The 26,844-nt window shown below is 38.9% G+C and overlaps 1 protein-coding gene across 11 annotated transcripts in view; it reads left to right on the top strand.

Annotated features, from left to right (window-relative positions):
- Positions 1-26,844, top strand: part of ATP8A2 (ATPase phospholipid transporting 8A2) — a 656,957-nt gene that overhangs the window by 207,041 nt on the left and 423,072 nt on the right. For all 11 annotated transcript variants that reach the window (XM_077158861.1, XM_077158866.1, XM_077158869.1 and 8 more), the window contains 6 exons: positions 2,409-2,574; positions 7,575-7,702; positions 8,897-8,974; positions 18,664-18,752; positions 19,766-19,810; positions 22,080-22,155. In XM_077158861.1, the coding sequence (XP_077014976.1) occupies positions 2,409-2,574; positions 7,575-7,702; positions 8,897-8,974; positions 18,664-18,752; positions 19,766-19,810; positions 22,080-22,155 (582 nt within the window). The remainder of the gene's footprint in view (positions 1-2,408; positions 2,575-7,574; positions 7,703-8,896; positions 8,975-18,663; positions 18,753-19,765; positions 19,811-22,079; positions 22,156-26,844) is intronic.

Genomic DNA, 26,844 nt, shown 5'->3' on the forward strand with positions numbered 1-26,844 from the left:
ACTCATTTATTCCTCACAGAGGCCCTCTAAGGAAGGTACTGTTATTGTTCCCATTTTGTGGATGAGGAAAACGAGGCACAGAGCATCTGCATTACCCAGGATTACATACCTAGGGTAAGAGGCAGAGCTGGGATTCAACTGACCTTCATGTGGTATTTGGCTGGTGATAGGTCCAATACAAAAAAATAGGAAATACCAATGAATTTCCATTTAGACTCTAGAGGAATTCTTAAAATGTGAAGTCTGTAAAGGACAAGTAATTTAGAGAACTAAAGTGAAAGGCAAACAAATAAACAAAAGTGCACATAAAGGAAAATGTTGCCTGCCATTTAGGTACCCGAAGTTTTTAGCTTTTCAGAATCACCAGAATAACAATTCCTGCTCCAAAGCATACTTTGGCAATAGTAGTATTTTTGGATTTGGTGACAGAATTCAGATAACAGTTTTTGGGACCTTGCAGTATGAGGTTCTTTCATGGAATTTAGGAATGAATTGTCCCCTATTTTTACCTCAATTTTATTTTCATATTGTGACTTTATTTGCATTCTTATTTTTAGGGACATTTTCATGCTGACTCTTTTAATGCCCAGATACTTTGAGAATAGTGAAGGAGAGGGCTGAATTAGATTTAGTGCAAGGTACCATTTTAATGGCCAGTTTATGAATTTATGAATTTTGAAATCACCTTTTAGGTGCAATGGTGCCTCTGAAGAGACAGGGTCCCTGACCTTGCATGGGAAGCCTGTTGGTAGGTGAGGCTCTTTTGCCCATCTCTTCTTGTCCATTTCCTGGCTTCTGATTTAATCCAGACTCTACTCCCCTCCAGGAATGAATTATTATTTCCCACCTGGCTTTCCTCTCCTCAGTGTCTCCTTCAGCCATCTGCTTGACTAATATATTCACTCCCAGATGATGCTCTAACAAATAAATGCAAGCTCAGTGGCTTAAAACAACACAGATGTATTATCTTACAGTTCAGTAGGTCCAAAGCCTGGCATGGGTCTCAGCGTGCTAAAATCAAGGTGTCGGCAGGATTGGATTCCTCTCCGGAGACTCTGTGGGAGAATCGGTTTCCTCACCTTTTCCTGCTTCTAGAGGCTGCCTGCTTTCCTTGGCTCATGGCCCTGCGTTCTATCTTCAGAGCCAAGAACATTGCTCCTCCCCAACTTTTCTTCCTTAGTTCCATCTCTTTCTCTTAGCATAGGCAGGAAGGGTTTTCTGCTTTCAGGGACCATGTGATTAAACTGGGACCACTTAAATAATCCAGCATAACCCCCTACCTCTAGCCTCTAGGTCCTTAACTTCATCACATCTGCAGAGTCCCTTTTGCCCTGTAAGTAACGTGGTCACAGAGTCCAGACATTAGAGTGTGGGCATTTTTAGGAGGCCGTCGTTCCCCCTCCCCAACAGACTTCAAGATCTTTTTAAATAAAATGGGCATACTGATGCATCGCTGCCTTGTTCAAACACTTCTATTGAAGTTTCCAGTGCTGAGAAGATACGGTCCCTAAGTTTTAGCCTGACATGCCGTGGTCTTTGAGTCTGGCCTTAACGAATCTTTCTAAACTTTCTTTCCTACGGTGACCTCTGCTCCATCCAGGCTGGTTTCCCCGTCAGCAGCGAGGAGGCAGCCACGCCGGTCTTTGGATGCTAAACTTGTGACGATGCCCCATTTCCAGCTTGACTTTCCCATTGTGTTTTACCTTCCCATCTGCGTTCTGTCTGTGATCCAGGACTCGGGTCCAGCTCTGCTCCTCAGGCCTAGCCCGACTTTCCCTGCCCACTTCTATTCACGGTTCTCTAAGTAAACTTTTTGTCCTTCGTCTATTTTGACGTCCCTCAGTGTTCTACTGTTTACATTATTGATGTGTATGTGTTCGTGTGTGTCTTTTCTCAATTAAATTTTGAGCCATTGCAGGGAAGATATGCCCTTGTTAATATCCCTTAGTATACTTTTTTAGAGCTGTGTTGTGACTGAGAAGATTCTCTCTGGATTTTTATGGTATAAATTCTCAAAGTTTCTTTTGATTTAGTCACATCCTGATTTCTTTTACTCTGGCCTTAAATTATTTGGAAACTGTGCTGTTCTATGCTAATGAATATAGCCAATTTTAATCTTAAAACATGATCATCAGAAATAGTCTGTAGGTTTGGAGTGTGCTCTTTACACCAACCAGTAGAAGGCGCCTTCTGCCTTTTTCATTTAAAACCAGCTCGTAGGGGAGACGCACTATTTAGGAGCATGATAAACTTTTAAATTTTGTTGGGGTTATTTGGCACCAAAACAAAACAAAAAATCTTTTACTTTGAGTTGCTGCAGTTGCTGCATTTGGTTATCTTTCCTCCTTTTCTCCCCACCCCTTACCTCCAAACCTGTGACCCTTTTCGACTTCAAATGGTTCGTGCAGAATTCAACCAAAGCCCCTCTCAAGAGATCGAATGTTGAAAAGGTGACCAACGTGCAGATACTGGTACTGTTTGGGATCCTCTTGGTCATGGCCTTGGTGAGCTCGGTGGGAGCCCTCTACTGGAACAGGTCTCACGGCGAGAAGAACTGGTACATCAAGAAGATGAGTAAGTGCGGGCGTGGGTTCGAGTTGACCTGGGACAAAAACCATCCTTGCTGAGTCCTTCCAACCATGATTTGCATGGGGGCGGGGCATGGCACTCTTTCCTTCTCTTTGTGTACTAAAGATCCGGTCAGCCTGGGAAGGAAGTTAATAGTTAGGAACCATGTAAAAGAGGTGAAGGTGGGCACATTTGGGGATTGCTTTATATTTAGCTTCATTTTTTTAACTATGTATTTTTTTCAGCTATTTTATCATGGTTTTACATGGTCTTAAGTCTTTTAAAGATGCAAAAAGAAAAATGTAAAAATGTATTTATAGAATTTTTTTCATCAGTCTACTGGTTTATCATTTCAGTACTCTTCATTTCTTCCTGTGGATTTGACTTACCGCCTGGTGCATTTCCTTGTTCCATGTATATTCATTCTCCTTCCGTTCCTTTGTCCTGTCATTTTACATGTTATGACTCCAACTGTGTAATTTTATAATTATTGTTTTAATTCAATTGTTTTGAAACCAATAAGAGAAGGAAGGATCAAAACATAGAATTGTACAGTCATTTATAATTACCTAGTTAATGACTTAAGTTCTTCACTTTTTAATGTGCCTTTGCTGACTGGTGTCACTGCCTTTCATCCTGAATAACTTCATTGTTTCTTATACGGCAAATCAGCAAGTGACAAAGTCTTTCAGTTTTTATCTGAGAAGGTCTTAATATCACTTTCTTTTTTGAAGGATGATTTTAATTGGCATAGGCTTCTTGGTTGACATACCTTTTTTTTTGTCTCCCCAGTATTTTGAATGTCATCCCACTGACTTTTGACTTTTATTGTTTCTGTTAAGTCATCTGTTTTCTTTCGTTTCTCCTACACATGAGTCATTTTTCTCTTGCTGCCAAGATTTTCTGATTGCCTTTGGCTTTCAGTCCTTTTAGGTTTATCCTTTTTAGACTTCACCAAGCTTTTTGGGTGTGTAAATTAATGTTAATCAAATCTGGGAAGTTTTGGCAATTATCTGTTCAATTATTTTTCCTGTCCCTTTTTCTCTTTTCCTTTTGGTACTTCCATTACATTTAAGTTTTAGTCTACTTGATGAGTCTTGCAGGACTCTGAGCCTTTACTGCTTTTCCTTTATTCTGTTTCTTTCTGTTCTTCAATTGCATAATCTCTATTAATTCATCTTCAAGTTTGCTGATTTTTCTTCTGCAAGCTGAAATCTACTGCAGCCCCTCTAGTGATTTTTTTTCACCTTAGTTATTATGGTTTCAACTTGAGAATTTCCATTTGGTTCTTCTTCTTCTTCTTGTTTTTTTTTTTTTTTAATAATTTCTATCTCTTTATTATATTCTCTGTTTGACAAATCATGGTCACCATACTTTCCTTTAATTCTGTAAATATGTTTTCCTTTAGTTCTGTGAATAGATTTATAGTAACTGCTTTGATATCTTTGCATGATCAATCATCTGGGCCTCCTTAAATGCAATTTTTATTGAGTTTTTAGTTTTGGTTTCTTTGCATGCCTCATTTTTTTTGTTGAAAACTGGACATTTTAGGTAACGTATTGCAGCAACCTGGGTTATAATTCTCTCCTTCTCTGGGACTTGTCATCGCTGTTGTTTTTGTTATTTGTGTATTTAGAGACTTGCCTGGGCTGGTTCTGTAAAGTGTTCTTTCTCCCATAGTGCACGGCCTCTGATGTTACTGCTCAGTCTTCCTTGTCTTGACTTTAAACATCTTAAGAATGTACAGTTCAGTGGTTTTAAGTAAAATCTGCAAAGCTGTGCAACCTCACCACTGTCTAATTTTACAACATTTTATTCACACCAGAAGAATCTCTTCTGCTTTTGCAATCATTTTCCTCCTTGTTTTGATTTTGAAGCCTGGATTCCTAGGGTCCACCTGTGGGTCAGTATAGCTGAGAGGCCTGGATTCCTAGGGTCCGCCTGTGGGTCAGTATAGCTGAGAGGCCTGGATTCCTAGGGTCCGCCTGTGGGTCAGTACAGCTGAGAGGCCTGGATTCCTAGGGTCCGCCTGTGGGTCAGTATAGCTGAGAGGTCAGCCAGCGATTGGTCAGTGGTTGTGCCTAGACCCCTTAAGCCAGTAAACCTCTTTGCTGCTGGGTATGGTGTGGCTTGGGGAACACTTCATTGTTTGGGGAGTTTACAAGTCTGGCCCGTGTCCAGGTGGGCACTGGTAGCTTACAGGTGCCCTCTCTGGTCTCTCCTGAGCAGGTGTAACCTTGTCCATTCACAGGGCTCCCTGGACCAGCAGGAACGAGGGTGAGCTCAGCCGGGCTGCTCTGGTTCTCTCTTTCTCTGGCTTGCCCTGTTAAATTTCTGACTGGTCTGTTCTTGTGCTTCGCCTCTCCTAGGGCAAATTTGAGATATTAACCTGCCTGATTATTCAGCACCGAGATCTCTGTTGCTTTTGCCAGATTATGGTAGCTCCACCAGGCTATTGCCTGTCCTGGCAACCTGTTCCACTCTGGGGTAGAATTTTGGCAGCATGGAGCTGGGGTGAGGTGGGGGCTAGTGGGAGCTGCCAGAACTCATGGCCCGCTCTGCTCCCCACCAAGAACAGAATTTCAGCAACATGGAGCTTTAGAGGGCAGGCGGGTGGGCTTGGAACAGCCTCTGGCTTAAAAGCCAGACAATCCCACTGTTGTTTCCAAGACTCAGTGGATTTTCTTGAATACATGCATTTCAATTTTTTTAATATGCTCTATGATCATCTTCCAGAGCATTTAAATGGGTGTTCTGATAATTGTATTGCTGCCAGTTTGGGGATAAGTTTTGCTGTTCTCCGTACATATAGCCATTCCAGAAAATAAGAAACATCTAATGACAAAAATATTTAATGATAAATTTGAATTTTAAAACTTAGGGATAGCTTCTTGGGGTTATTATTTTCATCTTAAAATATCCTCTGGATAAACTGATCAAAAAAAAATTTTTTTTTTCCTTTTCTAATGATTTCACGTAGAAAATGCACTCTCTCCTTTGCCCATGGGGACCCTTGTCACCAGTTTACAAATGTGAGAAATGAGCCTGGGGCTTCAGCTGTAAGCCTTTGGTATGGGTTCTTAAAATGTGGATTTGGATCATGTTATGTTTCCAGCTTCAAATACGCAGCCTGGCAATTTTTGTTCCTGGACCCTGGGCTTCAGAATGTCAGGGTTGGGGGTAAACATGTGCTGTTTTTACTGTCTGTGTACAGAACTTGGGGAAACAGAATGACATTTGAATTGCTTGGACGATGTCATACTCCAGTCTAGCCGCACTGCTTGCAATGGCAGAGCTGTCTTTTTTGACCCACCGCTCGCTGGTCCTGTGAGCAGCTGTTATCCTTATGCGGATGCCTGGGAAGTTCTGGGAGAAGCCTCCAAGGTTCAGGACTTTTGCATTGTTCCGTTGGAGGATGACTTCCATCTCTATCCCATTCTCTCATTCTTCATCTCTACTTGATTACTTGTGTTTGGTTAGAACCTTTAGACAGATGGCTAGAGAGTCACTTTTCTGCTGCTGCTTCTTTTTTTTTTTTTTTGCATCGCTCTGTTTTTCTGCTTCGAACCAGAACTTGCAAGGGTTTCTTCGGCCTTGGATTTGTGTCTTCCCTGAATGTGTTCTACTTTTCAAAACGAAGGATAACACTGCCTAACGCTATGAAGCTCTTTTGGCCGGTGTTTCCTTTGTGCCATTTTTTAGCTCTTAATATAGGATTCTAATTGGCAGCTGGAGATTAGCTTATAAGCAAATGCCATACCTCAGGGGTATTTGTTAACTATGAGTACTTAGAGATCCTATTTAGCAACTCCTTAATTCAATACAGGAACCAGAAAGCAAAGAAGTGTATCAGTTGTGTATCCAAAGCCCTCAGGGAAGATAGAAGACTCAATAGTGAGTAGAAAATGAAAGGATGGTGGAAAGTTATATACTACTGACCAGCTTGTATTCACTCATCCTTGTTATCCTTTCCCAGAACCTTTTCATTGTATCACAACCACCTCCTGAAGCTCTAAATCTGAATCAAGCCACCACCATTTGATGTGATTATCTGGAGAAAAAAATCTCAGTAACTGTGGTTTGAACGGCTAAAAATCCTCGTTTTCAATCCTAGCCTTCTGCTCCTTCTAGTCTAATTCCAATCCCCATCAGAGGCATCTTCAGTGTTATTGAAGCCTTTAACCTGTTGCTGCCGAACCCTGCCTCTGGCCACATTAAGAAGAAAGATCCTACTTGTTTTTATTCAACTTCCTACGACAGCATGGCCATTGGGGAAGAACTTCCTTTTTGATACCTTTGGACTTTGCCCTTCTTTCTCCATCCTGGTCTTTCCTCTTGTCCAAGCTGGCCCAGCCTTGGCTTCGAATTCCATCCTTTAGGGATCCTGCTCATCAAATAATTTTCCTCTCATCTTTAATGAATAGAGTCAAGACATTTTGCCTGCCTCCCTCTCTGTCCCTGCTTCCCTACTGCACACTCCTTTCCACCTTTCTAACTCATTGGAGTGTCCCAGATGTACTTGCAGCTTGGTGAGGACATGCCTGTTCTCGTTTCAGCATCTTTTTTGGTTAGCTCTCTTCCCTCTATCCTTTACAACTTGGCACAAACATCTCTCCTTCTGGATGGCCATCCGTGACTGTGCCTCCTTCTTTAAAAACCTGCTGGCTGGGTTCCTGCAGTGCCTGATGACCTGCCCTTTCCATAGATGTAACCTGGTGAGTGATTACGTTGTGGGACCTGCTTGCTGCCACATGCAGCCCCCTCCCTGCCAATTAGGAGCCAGGTCTTTGTTGGCAGGGATTGTGTCTTAGTAGAACTTATATTCACAGCTCCTAACACATAGTAGGTGTTCAGTAACTGTTTTAGCTTGAATCTCCAAATTTCTACATACGCCAATAAACTTTTGTTGGGACCCCTTTTAGCAAAAGTCTAAAATAATGAAGTACAGAGAAACTGAATAGAGTCTAAGTCTAAAGCTATATAGATATTCTGGTTTTCTTCCACAGACGCAAGCTCAGATAATTTTGGATACAACCTGTTGACATTCATCATCTTGTACAACAATCTTATTCCCATTAGTCTGCTGGTGACACTTGAGGTTGTGAAATACACTCAAGCCCTTTTTATAAACTGGGTGAGTATTAGAGCTGCCAGAGGAATGCCAACTGGTCTTTCCTACTGTACTCTCTGGGCTCCTGGAAACAGAAAAGTAGAGTTCATTTATGGTTAGGTTTGGGGTTAAACTGACCGAATGGGGAACTGGCATTGACATATGTGTCAAATTTAGAATCATAGATCATCCGTGAGGGTGACTTTGATTGCTTAGGGAATTCCCTAGCTGGTTTAAGAAGGGTTGGGTAGTAAATAAAGTTTAGAACATGTTAAGCAGATAAGGAAGGTGTTGGTATACTTGTGAGGGTGTAATGAAGTGAGAGGTCAGCCCTGGAGCCATTGGTGGGGGGGCAGTTGCCTGACATCTCAGCTCCCTGTTGTATGAAATGGGGGGGACTACAGTGCTTTCTTGGTGGTGGGAGGAGGTTGTGAAAATTGTGATAATACACGTAGACTGCTTGGCTGGTGCTTGACATCTGGTGAGCAGTGATGAAATGTCTGCAGCTGCTGTTTGCAGAACCATGGATGTGGTTGCTATGTCTGTAGAGTTGTGTGGTATTTGAAAGTTTTAGTCAATGGAAAATACTGTTTATTTTGATGTGCTTTTTGAGGCACTGCTATATCTAATTAGCACTGCAGAAAAGGTCTCATAGGGTTTCTGCTTTAGTGTTACTCGTGTATCAGAATTCATTGTGATAATGAACTTGAATTCCATTTTAAGCATGGAATTGAGGTTTTCAGGTAGAGTTTATTGTCTTACTGTTATTAGTCCTCAATTCATAACCCCAGTTTTCTAAGCTGTAAGGAGCTGCTGTGCTCTCCATCAGTAGGTTTCAGCAACCAGTATTTACAGACTGGGTCCTTTTGTGTGCATTTTAATTTGATCTTTGCAACAGACCTGTGAAAGAGATGTTACCTGAGCTGAGCTCAGAAGTTTTGATGAGTCTCTGTCATGAAGCCATCACATGGAGACCAGATCTGTATAAAACATCAGGCTTTTACCTTGCATCACAGTGTTTCTCTGCCCTAATAGTCACCATATGTTTTCACCCGAAAATTAAAAGCTAACCTTTATATTAAAGTGCAAGGGATTTAAGTTCCCTGTTTTTAGCTGCTTTTCTGTGTGACTCTAACTGGAGGATTAACGGTATCTGTTTTCTGAATGTTTGCTCTCTCTCCGTCTTGCTTCTCCTCTCTCCCTGCCCTCTGTCCCCAGGACACAGACATGTATTACATAGGAAATGACACTCCTGCAATGGCCAGAACGTCGAACCTTAACGAGGAACTCGGGCAGGTGCGTGTCCTTGGGTGCTTTAACTGCAGGGGTGTGAGCTTGAGAGAGCCGAGTGCCTGGAGAACAACCGTGAGCAGCTTTTACAAAACTCATTCTCCCTGGATGTGCTTGTTATGTCTGAAGGGTTATGTAGCAGTTGAAAGTATTATTAAATGAAGAATATTTTTTTGACATGCCTTTTGAGGCATGCATATATCTTATCACCTAGAAAGTACCTGCAAAAAATGTAGTACAACTGGATCTAATAATGGAGGAGAAAATGTCCAGAAGGACATTATAGGGACAAATGAAAAAAATGAAATATAGACTATGGCTTTATAGTAGCTTTAAGTTTCTTCAACGTATAATTAAACCTAAGGCGGTTCCATAAGTGAACACCCTGTTCTCGGGAACTAGACAGGGAAGTTTATTATATGTTCAAGGAGGATGATATGTATAACCTCCTCTCAGGTGTTTAGAAAATAGATAAATAGGTAGATAGGTGGGTAGATACAATGATGTGGCAAATGTGCGAATTGTGAAAATCGGTGGATCCTAAGTGTCTGTGGGGTGGGGATGGGATATGTTGGAGTTCTTTATGGGTTTTTTCCCTTTTCATATAGTCAGGCACCGAAAATTGAACCCAGGTCTCCGGCACGGCAGGTGAGAACTCTGCCACTGAGCCACCGTTGCCCACTTCCTTTAAGGGTTTTGTATTAATTTTTAAGCAGTCCTGTAAGTCTGAAATCATTTCAAAATGAAGTTGAAGAAAACATGATACAAAGTATAGTACAACATCATTTTGAACTCTTTTAATTGTTTATCAGGAGCAAGTCACAGGGAAAGCAGTAGCTAGGATACTCTGATTTCAGGTACCCTACACCTGGAGAGTTAATTTTGCTGAATATTAGGGATTTATTCTTAATGATGCTGATGAGAGAGAGATCACTCAGACATGAAATCATGTGCTAAATATATAGCAAGCAACATTATTTAAAAATATATAATAAGCAACATTATTTAAAAAGGGACAAAAGGTATTTTAAAGCTATGGGTTTATGATATAAAAACTTTCCTTATTCTCAATTCTACTCAGACCAAATGATAATTTAAATGACTTTTTTTTTTGTAATGATTGCTTCAGCCTCTTTTGGTCAATAGCAAATATGGTAGCTCTCTGGTCTTGGGAAGATTTTTAGACAAAGGGAAAATAATTGATTTTTAATCCTGTAATTAATATAGCCATCTAGAATATATACACAGGACACAGGGCTGTTGTGAACTTGTTGTACCTCTACCCAATTAATTTAAATTGGTATAGAATCAGCTCTGGTGATAAACCCAGAAGGTGCCAAAAAATGAGTAAAAATCAATAATTCTGATTTGAAGAAAAGTATTTACAAAGTAAATAGGCAGGAGTGACATCATCAACATGGTAATGTAAGACAGCCCCTGGGATGATCTCCCCCCAGAAATAACCAATACAAGGACAAATCCCACTTGCTTGGAACTCTGGAGAATGTCGAGTCTTGAGAAGGACTTTATGAACTGTGGATTTAAGAAAAAGAAAAACATGCACACGCAACAGTAGTAGCTCTACGACCTGGACTCACCAGGCTGGACTCACCAGGCTGGGCCTCTCCGCCTTACTTGGTCCTGTGCTGCTTAAGAGACACACAGAGGCAGCTCCACCCTGGGACCTTCTGCTGGGGATGCAGACCATAAAGCCACTCCCAACAGCGGGTTAAAACTCCATGCATATCCAGGCACCGGGACCCGAGGCTGCAGAGACCCAGGGTAGAACCCAAGTGGCTAACTAGCATGTCATACAAAAGGGCCCTCAGAAAATAGAAGACACCATGGCAGAACTGTTGGCAAGAGTGCACACACTCAGCCCAGCCTCTGATTGCTGGATCACATAAACATAAAATGTACCTTTTTGGATTGACCCTATCTGGCTCCCTGGGGCAGAACACCTGGGGAAGTAACTGGTGGCAGAAAAACCTCAAAGAATTAAAAAAAAAAAAGGGTAGTGGTGGTGGGAGCTGAACTGCCGTAAGGCAGGATGGCTCTCAGAACTGAAGAGTGTAATACAAGGGGAGCACTGGGTGAGGGAGAGAAGGCAAACCAAACATAGGAGCTGGGATGAAAATTCCACACAAAAACAAACAGAGCAGATCAAGATTCCTGAAAAAGGAATAGAGGAAAGAAACTTTCTCCTGGTGGTGAAACAATTGCACAAAAAGGGAAATCTTAGAAGTTGTACTATATATCCAGGGTGAGAATCATGAGCAGAATTGCTGGGAAAATCTGAACATTTAAAACATGGGCTACTCTAAAGATTTCATATAGTTTGGTTGAAGCATCATATAAGAGTGTTAACACAGAACCAATTTATGATAAAACCATAGGCAAGAGGGATAAACTGACCTTCAGAGTTAGCACATAAAAATATTCAGATGCCCAGACATCAGCAAAATATTACAAGCCAAACTAAGAAACAAAAAAATATGGCTTAATCAAGGGAGCAAATTAAAACTTCAGAGGAGACATTGAATTTGGAACAGCTGGTCAAAGAAACTCAAATAAATCTTCTAAATCAGTTTAAAGAGATGAAGGAAAATAGAGATAGAAATAAACTAAGGGTGGATATAGAAAGAAAGGATATTAAAAAGACTATATGTGAGCATAAAAAAGAATTTGAAAGTTTTAAAACATCATAACAAAAATTATGGGATGAAAGGCATCATAGTAGAGATTAAAAGTACACTAAAGGCATAAACAGCAGATTTGAACAGGGCAAAAGAAAGAATCAGTGAATGAGATGACAGAACAGTTGAAATAATACAATCAGAAGAACAGACAGAATAAATAATAGGAAAAATTGAGCAGTGTCTAAGGGACTTGAGTGACAGCATGGAGTATACCAGCTTATGCATCATGGGAATCCCAGGAGGAAAAGAGAAAGGAAAAGGGGCAGAAAGGATATTTGAGGAAATAATGGCCCCAAATTTCTCAACTCTTAGGAAAGATATAAATATACATGTCCAAGAAGTGCAACATGCTTCAAACAGAATAAACCCTAATAAACTTACTCAAAGACACATACTAATCAGAAGTTAAATGCCAAACATAGAGAAAGAGTTCTGAAAGCAGCAAGTGACATAACATACAAGAGGTCCGCGATAAGACTAAGTATTGATTCTTACCAGAAACCATGAAAGTGAGAAGGCAGTGGCATGATCTATTTAAGTTAATGAAAGAGAAAAACAGCCAGCTCCAAATTCTTTGTCTCACTAAACTGTCCTTCAAAAATGAGGGAGAGTTTAAGACATTCAAAGATAAACAGAAACAGAGAGTTTGTTAACAGCAGGTCTGCTGTACATGAATTATTAAAGAGAGTTCTGCAGGTTGGAAGGAAAAGACAGGATAGAGGGATTTGGAGCAGTGTGAAGAAGTGAAAATCCTCAGTGAAGGTAAGTAAAGGGTATATGCACAACCATTCGCACTGTACTCTCAACATAGAACTGTATTCTCTAATTACTATAGAAGTTAGATACAATTGAATAAAAATTAATCATATTTCCTGATAATGAATATGCAAAATACAAAGAGATAATGTGGACCAAAAACAACATAAAGAGGGGAAATGGAAGGTTATGGAAGCAGAGGACGTTTATGCTATTGAAGCTGACTTGGTTTCTTTTCAAATTAGTAGGTTATAGATGTACCACTTAATATAAAGTGTATATTTTATATTATATATATATAATATGGCCAAGGGTGACCATGAAGAAAGTATTTTAAAAATATACAGAAACATTCCTGTGCCTGCCCATGCAATATATATATCTAATATATATATATTAGATATATATACAGAATATATATATATATACAGAAACAAATGAGAAAGGGATTAGTCAATATATCACTAAGATCAATTATAGAGAAAAGGAGACTGCAGTAAAGGAAAAGAGAGGCAAAAAGTTATACGACATATATAAACTAAAGGACAAAATGGCTGAAGTAAATACTGACTTTATAGTAATAACACTGAATGTTAATGGATTAAACTCTCCAATTAAAAAATATGGTGTGGCAGAATGGATTAAAAAGCAAGATCTAACTATATACATAGTTTACTAGAGATTCACTGTAGACCCAAAGACACAAATAGGTTGAAAGCGAAAGGATAGAAAAAGGAAATTCATATAAGTAGTGTGGAATAAGCTATATTAATTTCAGACAAAATATGCTTTATGTCAAATGTTATTATAACAGGCAAAAAGGGCCGTTATTTGCTAATGAAAGAGTCCCCCCACCAAGAAGAAATAACAGTTATAACTATTTATGTACCTAACCATGGTGCCCTAAAATATATGAGGCAAAAACTGAGAAAACTGAAGGGAGAGACTTCAGTATACCACTTTCATCAATAAATAGAACATCTAGACAGAAGATTAATAAGGAAACAGAGAGCTTGAATAATATGATAAATGAACTATACCTAACAGACATATACAAAATATTGCACCTCAAAACAGCAGGATACACATTTTTCTCAAATGCACACGGGTCATTCTCCAGGATAGAGCACTTGTCTCAATACATTTAAAACAATTGATATTGTACAACACATCTTCTCTGACCAAATGGAATGAAGCTGGAAGTCAATAACGGATGGAGAACTGAAAAATTCAATTATATGGAAGTTAAATAACCCATCAATGGGTCAAAGAAGAAATCACAAGGGAAATCAGTAAATATTTTGAGACTATTGAACCCAAGAACACAACATATCAAAACTTTTGGGATGCTGCTAAGGCAGTGTTCAGAGGTAAATTTTTAGCCCTAAATGCTTACATTTAAAAAGAAGAGATAGCTAAAATAAAAAACCTAACCGCACATCTCTAGGAACTAGAAAAAGACAGCAAATTAACCCAAAGAAAGCAGAAGGAAAGAAATAGCAAAGCTTACAGCATAAATAAATGAAACAGAAACTGAGAAAACCATCAAGAGCATTAGCAGAGCCAAAAATTGGTTCTTTGAAAAGATCAATAAAATTGACAAACTTTTAACAAGACCAACAAAGAAAAAAAAGGATACAAATAAACTAGAAATGGGAGGGTGGAACATTACTGCTGACCCCACAGAAATAAAAACGATCATAAGAGGATGCTATGAAAACCTGCATGTCGTCGAGTAGAGAGATGAATGAAGCTGACCTGGACAGGACTAAGGTATATCAGAAGACTGGATAAAAGATGACACAGTCCATATTTAAAAACTTCGACATCTATGTGAGACTAAAGGAAGAGATGTTTACTTGGTGCAAAATTTATATTTTCACTAGTGCATTTCCTAATTTAACTTGTATGGTCAGTTTAATTGAACACCATAAGTACATGAAATCTTGAATAGGGCATGCAATTTTGTTGGTTTGTCCAGGTTAGTGTGAGGCACTGATAAATCCCAGAGTGATTTGGACAGTGAATAAAGAATATTTGCAAAATCCCTTTGGGGGAATGGGGAAAAAGGGGGAAATATTCAGCTTCCCCATTTGGAGAATTTCTGATACTCTCATAAGCAGGGGCAACAACCAAATCCATAGGCTGATCCCTCGATCTTTGGGTTCACCCCTATGAAACTTATTCCTGCAAAGGATAGGCTAAGCCTAATTAAAATTAGGCCTAAGAGTCACCCCCAGGGAACCTCTTTTGTTGCTCAGATGTGGCCTCTCTCTCTAAGCTGGCACAGCAAGTGAACTCACTGCCCTCTCCCCCCCTCCATGTGGAACATGACTCCCAGGGGTGTAAATCTTCCTGGCAGTGTGGGACAGAAATCCCAGGATGAGCTGGGACCCTGCATCAAGGGATTGAGAAAACCTTCTTGACCAAAGAAAGAAGAGGGAAATGAGAAAAAGTGGCAGTGACTGAGAGATTTCAGAGTTGACAGGATTTCATGGAGGTTATTCTTAGGCATTATATAGATGTCCCCTTTTTGACTTGTGGTGTATTTAGTGGCTGTAGGAAGGTATCAGAAACTGTAGAGCTGTGTTTGTTTCTTGGAGACAATTGTAAAATGATATAGCTTTTATAATGTGACTGTGTGATTGTGAAAACCTTGTGTCTGATGCTCCTTTTATCTAGGGTATGGACATATGAATAAAAAATAAATAATGGGACAAAGGTTAAAATAAATTGAGTAAATGGAAATACTAGTGGTCAGTGAGATGGAGGAGTAAGGTATATATGAGTTTTTTTTAAAGTTCTTTTTCTGGAATGATGCAAATGTTCTAAAAATGATCATGGTGATAAATATGCAAGTATGTGATATTGTGAGCCATTGATTGTATGCCGTGTATGGAATGTTTGTATGTTAAGAATGTTTGTATGTTAAGTTTTATCAATAAAAATATTAAAAAACTGCATGCCAACAAATTAGATAACCTAAATGAAATGGGAAAATTCCTAGAAACACATAACCTACACTAATTCTAGAAGAAATAGAAACTCTCAACAGACTAATTATATGTAGAGATTGAATCAGTCATCAAAAACTTCCCAACAAAGAAAAGCCCAGGACCAGATGGCATTACAGGTGAATTCTACTAAATACTCCAAGAAGAATGAACACCAGTCCTGTTCAAACACTTTCAAAAATTTGAAGAGGGATCACTGTCTAATGCATTCTATGAGGCCAACGTCACCCTAATATCAAAGCCAGATGAAGATATTGTGAGAAAGGAAAATTACTGGGCAATTCTCTATGAATATAGATGCAAAAATTTTCAACACAATCCAGCAGTCCATTAAAAGAATTATATACTGTGATCAAGTGATTTTTATCTAGGTGTACAGGTATGGTTCAATGTAAGAAAATTAATATATTATACTGCATTAATAGGACAAAGGGAAAAAACCCACATGTCTCAAGGGATGTAGAAAAGGCATTTGGCAAAATCCAGCATCCTTTCTTGATAAAAACATAGAAAACATAGTAAGCCAAAGACAGAAAGCTTACTCTCTAGTATCTGGAATACGACAAGGATGCCCACTGCCACCACTGTTAATTAAATGTACTGGAAATTCTAGCCAGAACAATTTGTCAAGAAGAAGAAATAAAAGGCATCCAGATTGGAAGGAAGAGGTAAAACTTCCACTTTTTGCAGATGACATCATCCTATATATAGAACATCCTGAAAATCTACAACGAAACTACTAGAGCTAATAAACAAACCCAGAAAAGGCACAGTGCAGATCAACATGCAAAAATCACTAGTGTTTGTCTGCACTAATATTGGGCAATCTGAGGAGGAAATCAGGGAAAAAAATCCATTTACAACAGCAGCTAAAAGAATCAGATATCTCACAATAAACTTAAGATGTAAGAGACCTATACATGGAAGACTTTTCTTTTCTAAAAGAAATTTTAAAAAAATCTAAATAAATGGAAGGGCATTTCTTGCTCAGGGATTGGAAAACGAAATATTGTCAAGATGTCATTTCTACCGAATGGTTTACAGATTCAATGCAATCCTAGTAAAATGCAGTAGTTCTGAAATGGAACCTAAAGGATAAGATAAAATTCAGTAGGGGTGGGCCACGGTGGCTCAGTGGCTGAGTTCTCGCCTGCCATACGGGAGACCCAGGTTCGATTCCCAGTGCCTGCCATGCAAAAAAAAAAAAAAAAAGAAAAAGAAATTCAATTAGGCAGAGTAATGTCAAATCATGACAATTCCTTATTATAATTTTTTTCATTTTTTGGTATTCTGATGCAATCTATTTAAATTTTTTAAAAATGCAGAAGGAAACACTGCTTATTAGAAGGTAGATTCTATATTCCTAGACTTTCTGAGTATAAAATTTTTAGTTATAATCAAAATATTAATTACCGCCTGGCCCTGGAGGTTATTCTTATGCATTAAGTAGATATCACCTTGTTATCCAAGATGTAATGGAGAGGCTGGAGGGAACTGCCTGAAAATGTAGAGCTGTGTTCCAGTAGCCATGTTTCTTGATGGTGATTGTATAATGATATAGCTTTCACAATGTGACTGTGTGATTGTGAAAACCTTGTATCTGATGCTTTTATCTACCTTGTCAACAGATGAGAGGAACATATGGAATAAAAATAAATAATAGGGGGAACAAATGTTAAAATAGATTTAGTTTGAAATGCTAGTGATCAATGAAAGGGATTAGTAAGGGGTATGGCATGTAAAAATTTTTTTTCTCTTATATATTTTTTGTTGTCTTTTTATTTCTTTTTCTGAATTGATGCTAATGTTCTGGGAAATGATCATGATGATGAATATGCAACTATGTGATGATATTGTGAATTGCTGAGTGTATGTGTTGGGAATGTTTGTGTTTCTTGTAATTTTTTTTAATTAATAAAAAATTAAAAAAATAAAAATAAAAATAAAAGAAAAAATATTAATTACCCATTTTATGCTAATGTTATATTTCTATGTGTTATATGAGTTCTTTAGGAGCTTTAGTGACCTTTCTTTACTTGAAGGCCTTGATTGCTTTAAAGAGCAATTCTCAGTATATTTGCTTATGTTGTGTGCATTGTGAGAATACAGAAAAAAGAATTCTTGTCATTATTTACCCTTTATAAAATAGTATGCCGCCATCTCCCAGGGGCAACTCTTTGAGGTCTGTAGAGTACATACAGCAACCAGTACCAGTCAACACCTGTTTTTAGAAAATCATTGAGAAACTGGAATTTTTACTGGAGATTATGCTTAATTTCCCCCTCTCACCAATCCATCACGTAATGTCCTGAACGCAATGTTAAATATCTTCTGGTCAAAGTCTTTTATTGTATAGATGTAGGAATTGAAGCCAAGAAGGATAAAGTGACTTTTCCAGGACCCACATCACTAGTTAATATCCAGAGCCTAAACCAGGCTATTCTGTTGTCTCAAGTCTTGGGTTTTATTCCCTTTTCCCCAAATGCATTATCCACCTGAGTTAACATAATTTGCATGCCACATTTGCATGTGGAGTATGTCTTTTTTGCATTCAGGTAGTCATGTTGCGATGACATGCTTATTAACCTCCTCCATTAATATTACCTTTCATCTTGGTATGTTGAGGACTTTGTGTATTAAATCTATAAAACTTTTTATCTTAGAAAGTGATATTATCTATAGCAGATCCACGCTGCTTTCTTATGTATCTTAATTATGATAGTGATTGAGGTGCTTTGCTGAGAAGCTTCAAGTTACTCTGTGTGATATTTCTGCATATGCCTTTTTAATCTAATGATGGGGCAAAGTCTTTCACAACATTTTTTTGAGGGTTGCGAAATCTGAACTTCTTATCTTTAACATATTGGACACTAGAACAAAATACTGTATGAGATCATGGGAATTTCTTGGAGACTAATATATCATTGAGATAGCTTGTGCCAAGACTTATTACTTCTGTATATAGATATAAAATGGAACCAGGGCTGGTTCAGAAGCTTCATTCACACATTTCCATTTAATTTGTTTTTATGTTTCCATGCAATTTGACTCTACAGGTGGTTAAGGAAAAAGGTTTGTAAGCAGTCTAAGTGTTAAAGTACATTTTTTTTTCAAGGCTGATTCGCTTGCCTTAAGAGAATTTTCCCTTTAATTTAATATAGATTTTCATCTATTGGTCTTTGTACTTACTACATTCTTGATGTGTTTCTTCTGTTCTTTGATTTAGGTAAAATACCTGTTTTCTGACAAAACTGGAACTCTTACATGCAATATCATGAACTTCAAGAAGTGCAGCATTGCAGGAGTAACCTATGGGTAAGAGTGCTTATTGCCAAATAAAAATTTTAATTTTTATTCTTCCAATAAAGTAGATGTAGTTTCAGCTGCTTAGTCCAATACTAATGACTTTCTGGTTTTTTGAAAGGGTACTTATAGGGGATGCAGATATATAGTCATTATTCAGTGTGTTGAAATGTATTCCCAATATAACATTGAACAGTGTATTAGTTTGTTAAATGCTGACAGAATGCAGTATACTAAAAGGGAATGGCCTTTAAAAAGGAAATTTAATGAGTTGCAAGTTTATGGTTCTAAGGCCATAGATATAACCTAAGACATCCAGAGAAAGATACCTTGGCTCAAGGAAGGGCGATCTGGGAAGACACGTGACTGGTGTCTGTTGGTTCTTGTTTCTGGTTCCATTGCTTCCAGGTTCTGATGCCAGTGGTTTCCTCTCTAAACATCAGTGGGCCTTCACTTAGCTCCTCCAGGACACAACTCTGGGTCCTGGCTTACTTAGTATCTCATGGGAAGGCACATGGTGATGTATGCTGGGCTCCAAACGTCCCTATCTCTGTTGGCTCTGAAGAAACTGTTCTTCAAGCATCTGCATCTCCAAGTGTCTCTGTCAGCTCTGAGCTTTCTCCAAAATGCTTCCTTTTTTAAAGGATTCCAGTAAACGAATCAAGACCCACCCTGAATGGGTGGAGTCACATCTCCATCTAATCAAAAGGCCATATCCGCAATAGGGCACGCTGCACCTTCATGGAGATAATCTAACCAAAACAGTTTCCACCCTACAATATTGAATCAGGATTAAGAGAAACAGCTGCCCCCATAAGATTGGGTCAGGATTTAAACATGGGTTTTCTGGGGTATATAATAGATTCAAATCGGCACAAATAATTAAAGCACAATTGATTTCTGCAAATATTAACTTAGTGCGAAATCCCCGGGGATCTGTAAGTTTATACTTACTTGTGACTTGATCTTATTGTCTGTCTTTTGATTACAATTTTGTAACCATTATGTTTTTCTTTCCTTGGAAGTCATTTTCCAGAATTGGCAAGAGAGATGTCTTCAGATGACTTCTGGTAAGTAGATTCTGACACTTAATGAAGCTTCTGTGGAAAAGACTTTGGGACTTTTCATGTTGGCATTTCTCACTTGGATATCTTTCCATGTAAATAACAGTTGCATGTATACTATTTTGAGAGGACCAGAATGAAATTTAAATATGAACAAAGTTTTAAATGTCCAATAATACTATAGACTTAACAGAAAATAGTCAACTCCTAGCTCAGTACTTCTCATCCACTTCCTACTTCTCAGAGGCAGCCACCTTCAGCTTTCTAAGCTTTTATTGCTTTGTTTTGTTTTGATTTTTATCTCTATATTTCAAAATAATGTTTTTTACTCATTTGTCCAACATTGTCTCTAGATTTCGATCAATGGAAGATCAGGGTTTAGATGTGATCCTTTGTGTGCGGACTGCCGCCCACCCCCTTCCCTTTTGGAAGCATTTAAATTTTTCTACTGTCTTTGGCTTAGGCAATTTCAACCACGTGCCTTAGTGTAGGCATTTTTTAAAAATTATGTGGGGCACTTAATGGGCCACTAGTGGGCCCCTTCCTAGCTGTACTTTGATTAATTCTTATGCCCTTGTGTCATTTCTGTGATAATTTTCATTCGCTCCAACTTCTCTGTTCCCTCTGGATTTCCTGTTAGTCAGGTTAACTGAATCTCTTGGGTTGATCTTCTAATTGTGTGTCATTTTTCTTTCCATTTCCCCTCCCATGTCTAGATAGATTTTTTAAAAATTTTCTGATGCTTCCTCAAGTTGATCTTCTGTCCTTTATGGTGAAGTTTTCATTTACACTCATATTCAGTTTTGAGAGCATTCTCATACCCTTGCTTGTACTCTGCTTTGCTCCTCTATCCACCATCCCCTTCTCAAGCTCCTTGTGTTTGTGTCTCTCTTATTTTAGAGGCTTTCTCCAAAGGCCCAGTGACCATTGATTGTCTGCTCATATTTTAAGGTCTCTACACAAACAGAATTGATTGGCATTGACTGGGCTCGTGTGTGTGGGGGTGTGTGTGTGTGGTTGGTGATTGGTTGACATTTTTTGTGGGATCAGTCAGCACCCTGCTCTTTTATTAGGGGATGCCTGCATATCAGTATCTGTGGGTCTTCTTTATGGGATGCTCAGTTTTCTTCTGATGAGAAGAGCCCTCCAAAATCTTCTGCCAAGACTTTAAACCTGTGCTGTAGTTTTTATGGGAGCCAAGCAGTAGATATCTTTCAGTGTAGATGGAATGTCACTTACCCTCCCATCCTGGGTCCAAGGCTACTCTGGGTTAACATCTGCTGAGAACGAACCCTCCCTTTCTTTCTGGGTACAGAAAGTTTAGTTGCTGGCTACATGGATTATGGGAGGAGTTTTGTGGGCTGAGTTTTCCTCACATGGATTTGGAACCAGTTGTGTTTTCAGAGTTCCCCATACCTCACAGTTACCCCGCCATTCCCGTCACCTTCCCAGGCTCTGCTGGGTGCATGCACTTGCTAGTTTTAGGGGCTTCCTCTTGTGAGCCGGTGGTCTCAGCTTGCTCTGCTCTGCATTTCCTGGTTATCTATTCAGAGCTGGAAAGTCTCTAAACATCAAACTTTGCTTTTGTCGCTTCTTCCATGGTCTTTGTCCTGAAGAAGGAGTTTCAGGAAGGAGTGGAGATAAACCCGTGACAGGTTCTTCAGGATGTTGTAGCATGTAGCCATCATATTAAGTGTCCTTTCTTACAACAATTTCCCTTCTTCTCTCACTTATCTATGAGCTCTGGCCATAAATGTTTGCATAGTTATGATGCAATCATTCCTTTTGTTTTACCTGCTTTGAGCAGGCATGTTTTTTGTTTGTTTGTTTTTTGTTTTATTTTTGCACGGGCAGGCACTGGGAATCAAACCCGGGTCACTGGCATGGCAGATGAGAATGCTGCCTGCTGAGCCACTGTGGTGAGTCACCATGGCCCATCCGAGCAGGTGTTTTTGGAAGTTTTCCCTGGTAGAAGTTAATCAGGGAACAACTAAAATGAAAAAGTCATGACGTTGATCCTTGGCTTCTGTTTTCCCTCTTATTAACCATTTTGTTATTTATTATTACTTTAAAATATGTTATTATAAGTATTTATTTATAATAAGGTTAAGGATTTGATGTCTTGAGGATTGAACGAACAGATGGTATTCCAAATCCTTAAATGCTTAATATGATTCTGTAGGCTCCTTAGGCACCGTTCTTCCTGAGGACAGGTTCTTACTAGGTGTGAGGCTTTGAATCAAATAGATGACCATTTTCTATCCCTCTCTTACAGCCGGCTGGCTCCTCCCCCTAGTGACTCGTGTGACTTTGATGACCCGAGACTATTGAGGAACATGGAGGACCGCCATGTGAGTCTGCCATTTTGCTTCTGAGACATCAAAGAGCTTAGTGTGCAGTTGTATAAAAGCATCTCAAAAGTTGCACTTTTGGAGTCTGGGGGAGAGAGGCAGCCTCAGTTTCCTGTTGTTGGTACACCAAGGATGCCATCGTAAACACATGTCTTTGGTGAACCCTGTGCATTAGTTAGTGTAAGGCTGAATTTAAGTATGTCATATAGTTATAAAGAAGTACACTGAGATGAAAATGAGTCTTGTAAAGATTTCTGTAGTACCATTTCTTCAGTTACGAGGCTAAGAGGACATTAGAATACTTTAGAAAACAAAACTAAGATACAATAACAGGTTGCCTTTTTTGAATCCTATTATGTACTGGGCCATTAATAGATGTTTTCATTTAGTACTTGAATAGCTCCAGTGAAATGATGAGAAAATTGTGAAGAAATATTGTGACTTGGCCAAGAGCTACCCAGCTGATAAATGTAGAATTGAGGCTCATGATCTCAATCTATTGGTCTTTTAACCACCAACATGACACCACCTCAACTACTGTAGCAAAACCGAAAATAACTGCAAGGTCGTACATTCTTATTTTATAAACTCCCCTGAAAAATACCAACTTATAAAAGCAGTCAATGATTGTGGCATTTCATAACCAGTTTAGGCAGTATAAGTTGGATTAATTTAATCCATTATGATTACTTTTTCCTGAAAAATACTCTAGATATAAAGTTAGGTAACATGAGCAGAGTTAAAAATTTGTTTTCAAAATTTTCTAACGAAATAGATATGTTTAGAAATTTCCCATGGAGAACCCTTCTATTCTCTGTTATAGTGAGTGCCTCTCTGTTAATGCTAAAGCCTTTCCAACAGGGGTCCTCTTATGTGAGTGTGTAAGGAGCCCACACCTGTGGCTAGAACGTGGACACACTGACTCTATATTTTGGGTGATGCTGGTGTCATTGTCCGGGGCCACAAAGGGAACTGCTGCTTATGTACATGCTTTCATCAGAGACATCATGAGGTTCTTTTTGCGTTTGATCTTAGTGATAGGTGCAGGGTAATCTAAGGACTGGATCCAGCCACTAGGCTAGAGTTTCATCAAGCAGAAGCGTGGTGCCTCAGAAGAAAATCTTTTCTGAAGGAGCGTAATTTCAATCAAGCGCCCTTGTCTGTTCAACTACGGCAAGGACTTGTTTCATGAAAGAAGAAACAAGTATTTCCAAGTAGTCTCCAGATTGGGTGATTTGCCAAAGAGGTCCCCTGGGTGTGTCTGGTCAAGTCAGGAGGGTGATGGGGGAGGAGAAAATAGAAGGGTGACGTAGTGGCCCAAGAAACTGCTACTCGTGTAGTCACAGAGGTTTTGTTTTCCTAGCATACTGTCAACAGTTGACATAGTAGGAACCATGGAATGAGGATAGTAGACTGAGTACCATGGAATTCCAGTGTTGGGTTAGGCATAGCAGCCAACTGGTCACTCCCTGTTTATGAGACTCATTTATTTGTCCATTCAGTAACAGTTCAAGGGCTTAGTATATATCAACTGCCTCACTAGGTATGAGGGGAAAAAATGAATAAAAAACACTGAAGAGATTCTTGTTAATTTGGGAAATAGACGTGTGGAATTATAAAGAGACATCATACACTTTCGCATCACAGGATAGGTATGATGTGACTCACATGTGGCCGTCATGGTTTCCATAACTGTTGAAGCGTGGGCCAAGTGGTCACCAGTGAATGCTGCTGGATAGTGTTGCCCTGCCCTGCCCTGTACATGGGCCTTCGTGGAAGCCTGGTAGCCAGGAGCAAATCCTCAGCAAGGACCCTCTGAGGACCTACAAGATGTGTTTCTGGGATACTTCTGCTTGAACCTTTAAATATTTGGCTCAGTTAACTTATACACATGGAGATGGTCTCTCCAAGACTGACCTCCCATTGTGTGTGGTGGATTTCTGTGGGTTTTTGGCCACCACTTCTATGCATTTCTTGAGCTTGTCCTTCTCTCTTGACATTGAGTCAAAACCTGAGCACAGGTCATGGCCCTCTCGGTCTCTTCCCCTAGCCATCTGCTTCTTCCCAACTCTACCTCAGAACCATTTTCTATTTCAGAGCAAGCAGCAAGTGTTTTCATGTCCTAGGCTGCTCAAGCAAATACCATGAAATGGGTCAGGTTAAGCAGTGGGAATTTTTTAGCTTACAGTTTTGAAGCTAAAAGGAAGTCCAAATGAAGCCATTATCAAGGGGATGCTTTCGCCACAAAGTCTGGTATTCTGTAACTGGCTGCTGTGATCCTTGGTCCTTGCATGGCAGTGTCCCCCTTCTCTTCCAGGTTCTGTCGATGCCTAGCCTCTTGCTTACTGTGACTTTTTCTCTCTCTGTGTGTCTGATTTCACTCCATTTATAAAAGACTCCAGTAATAGGATTAAGACCATTCCTGATTCAGTTGGGCCACGTGTTCTTAACTGAAATAACTTCATCAAGGGGTCCTACTTACAATGGGTTCACACCCCCAGGAGTGTATTAGATTTAGGAAGATGTTCTGGGAGGACATACAGCTTCAAACCACCACAACAAGCATTTTAGGAAGAAACCCCAGTGGTTAGAGAAAACATCAGTGATCTTCTTTCTTCTTTCCTCCCCACCTCATTTTCTATACTCCTGAGCGAAACTGCCTTTCATTTCATTGGAAACACCAAAGAGCCAATACAGCCTAGCAAAAAGGAAGCCCTGCCCTGGGAATCTTACCATGAGCATCGAGGAAAACAAGGGAGACTTTTAAGACCATTTAAGTAATCTGGATATCCATAGATCATTAGAAGCATTATAAGGCCATTGATTGGAGAATTTATTTTCAATTTTTTAGTAAAGGCTAACTTGGCCATGCTTTAACATTTTGAGGCTCTCCTGGGTCCCCTAAGCCTTCTGTGATATTCTTCATCTTGGCTACTGCATTGTTAAACCCTCTGACATGTAGCATGTTACTACTCCATCATAAATAGCAAGAACCACAGGCTCCAGTCTTTTTGTTTGGGAAGATGTGGGATTGCATTAGATGTACACAGTGAATGTTTTAAATAGTTTAAGTGCAGGCCTATAAAGATCACTTGATAATTTTGCCAAAATGTGATTGGGGTGAGAGGAGAAACATTTTGGACTTGTAGACTACAGATGCCTTACATTTTAAGCTAAACTGTCTTGGGACTATTGATTAAAATTAAAGCATTTGAGCCTAGGATACCCTTTCTTCACTCCCAAGAGAGTACTTCCATCTGCTACAGAGTTTTGTTTTATCCTAGGTCATCATTTCTGATATTCTAGGTCCCTTAGGACTGTGTTTATAGTTCCCTATGGGCTGATAGCCAAGATGGAATTTGGCTCTTACTCAGAGAATCAGCCTGTGGAAAATTTCAAGGAACAATTGCTGATGTTTCTCACCAGTGACTTCCTATTTGTGGGATAATTTTCCAAAAACTTGGCAGGGAAGAAGACACAGCTTTCTTTTGGGTTATTAAACCTAGAAGTTTGGAGCTTGGAGCTTGAATCTTGAAGAAGAAATCATTTGTATATGTATATCGTTTAGATACTTAATAGCTGGAATTTGCCATGCCAAACAATACATTTTCCTGCTATTTTTTGAGTTTGGCAAATAAATTGAAGATATTCATTTATAAATATATAGCATTTTGTTCCGATTAAGAAGTTGTAATTTCTAAGATGATGTATATATACACATACACACACGTATGCATTTTGATAAACAACTAATTCTTCTTGGAAGTTATCAAAAGTTTTTCTTCTTGAAAGTTACATTAAAAAGTTTACTTTCAAACATGGAGTCTTGTCTGAAATATATTGCAGTCACCTTAGCTATAGGCTTCAGGTTAATTGCATCTCCTTTCCCTAACTTATTTTAGAATCTCAGGTTAAGTAGAGAACTAAAGGTAGATTAATTTTTTCTTAGAAGTCATTTTCTTAGTATTTATGAATTTTATTTGACTACCACTCAAGGATGAAACTCATTTTGAGGTTGTGTGCTTCTCTTCTTTATAGCTTTCATAATATTTCACTATTAAGCCTATTTGTTTGCTTTAAAATCAAAGACCTGCTTTCTTGTTTCACTGTGAGACAAGGACCATGAGCAAGGCTTGTTAGTACTCAAATATAGAAGGCAAATCTTGATTTTGAACCCAGTTTTGAAATTAAAAAGGCTTTTGGGTAACTATTCTTACCATTTTTGCAATGTAGGTCTTGTGGGAATTCGTAAGCTCTCTAATCTAACTTTTTTTACTTCACAGAGATATAATTAATGTGGTTTATCTTTTAGTGTAGGCAGATAAGAAGCAACCACATGAACAGTTTTTTTTAAATTTATTTTCATAAAACTGCCATTAAATCATGTTAATAGAACAGAGGAGAAAACTAAAAATATTTCTGTTGAATTAATCATTCACTGTGACTAAAATAATAACATAAAAACAAAACTCCAAGAAAAATAGCAAGCATAGAGTTGTTTCCTTAATGTGAAAATATTAACCTATCTCAAATATATTACCGGCTGCCTATTTTAAAATGAAACATTAAAAACATTGGCATGAAAATAGCCATGAAGGAAATCTGTTAACACCCCTGTCTTTGCACATCATTCTTGAAGTGCTAGCACAAGCAGGGAGATGAGAACCATACACGTGCATATCCTAGAAA

This window comes from Tamandua tetradactyla, chromosome 4 (assembly GCF_023851605.1).
Source record: "Tamandua tetradactyla isolate mTamTet1 chromosome 4, mTamTet1.pri, whole genome shotgun sequence".
Lineage (NCBI taxonomy): Eukaryota > Metazoa > Chordata > Mammalia > Pilosa > Myrmecophagidae > Tamandua > Tamandua tetradactyla.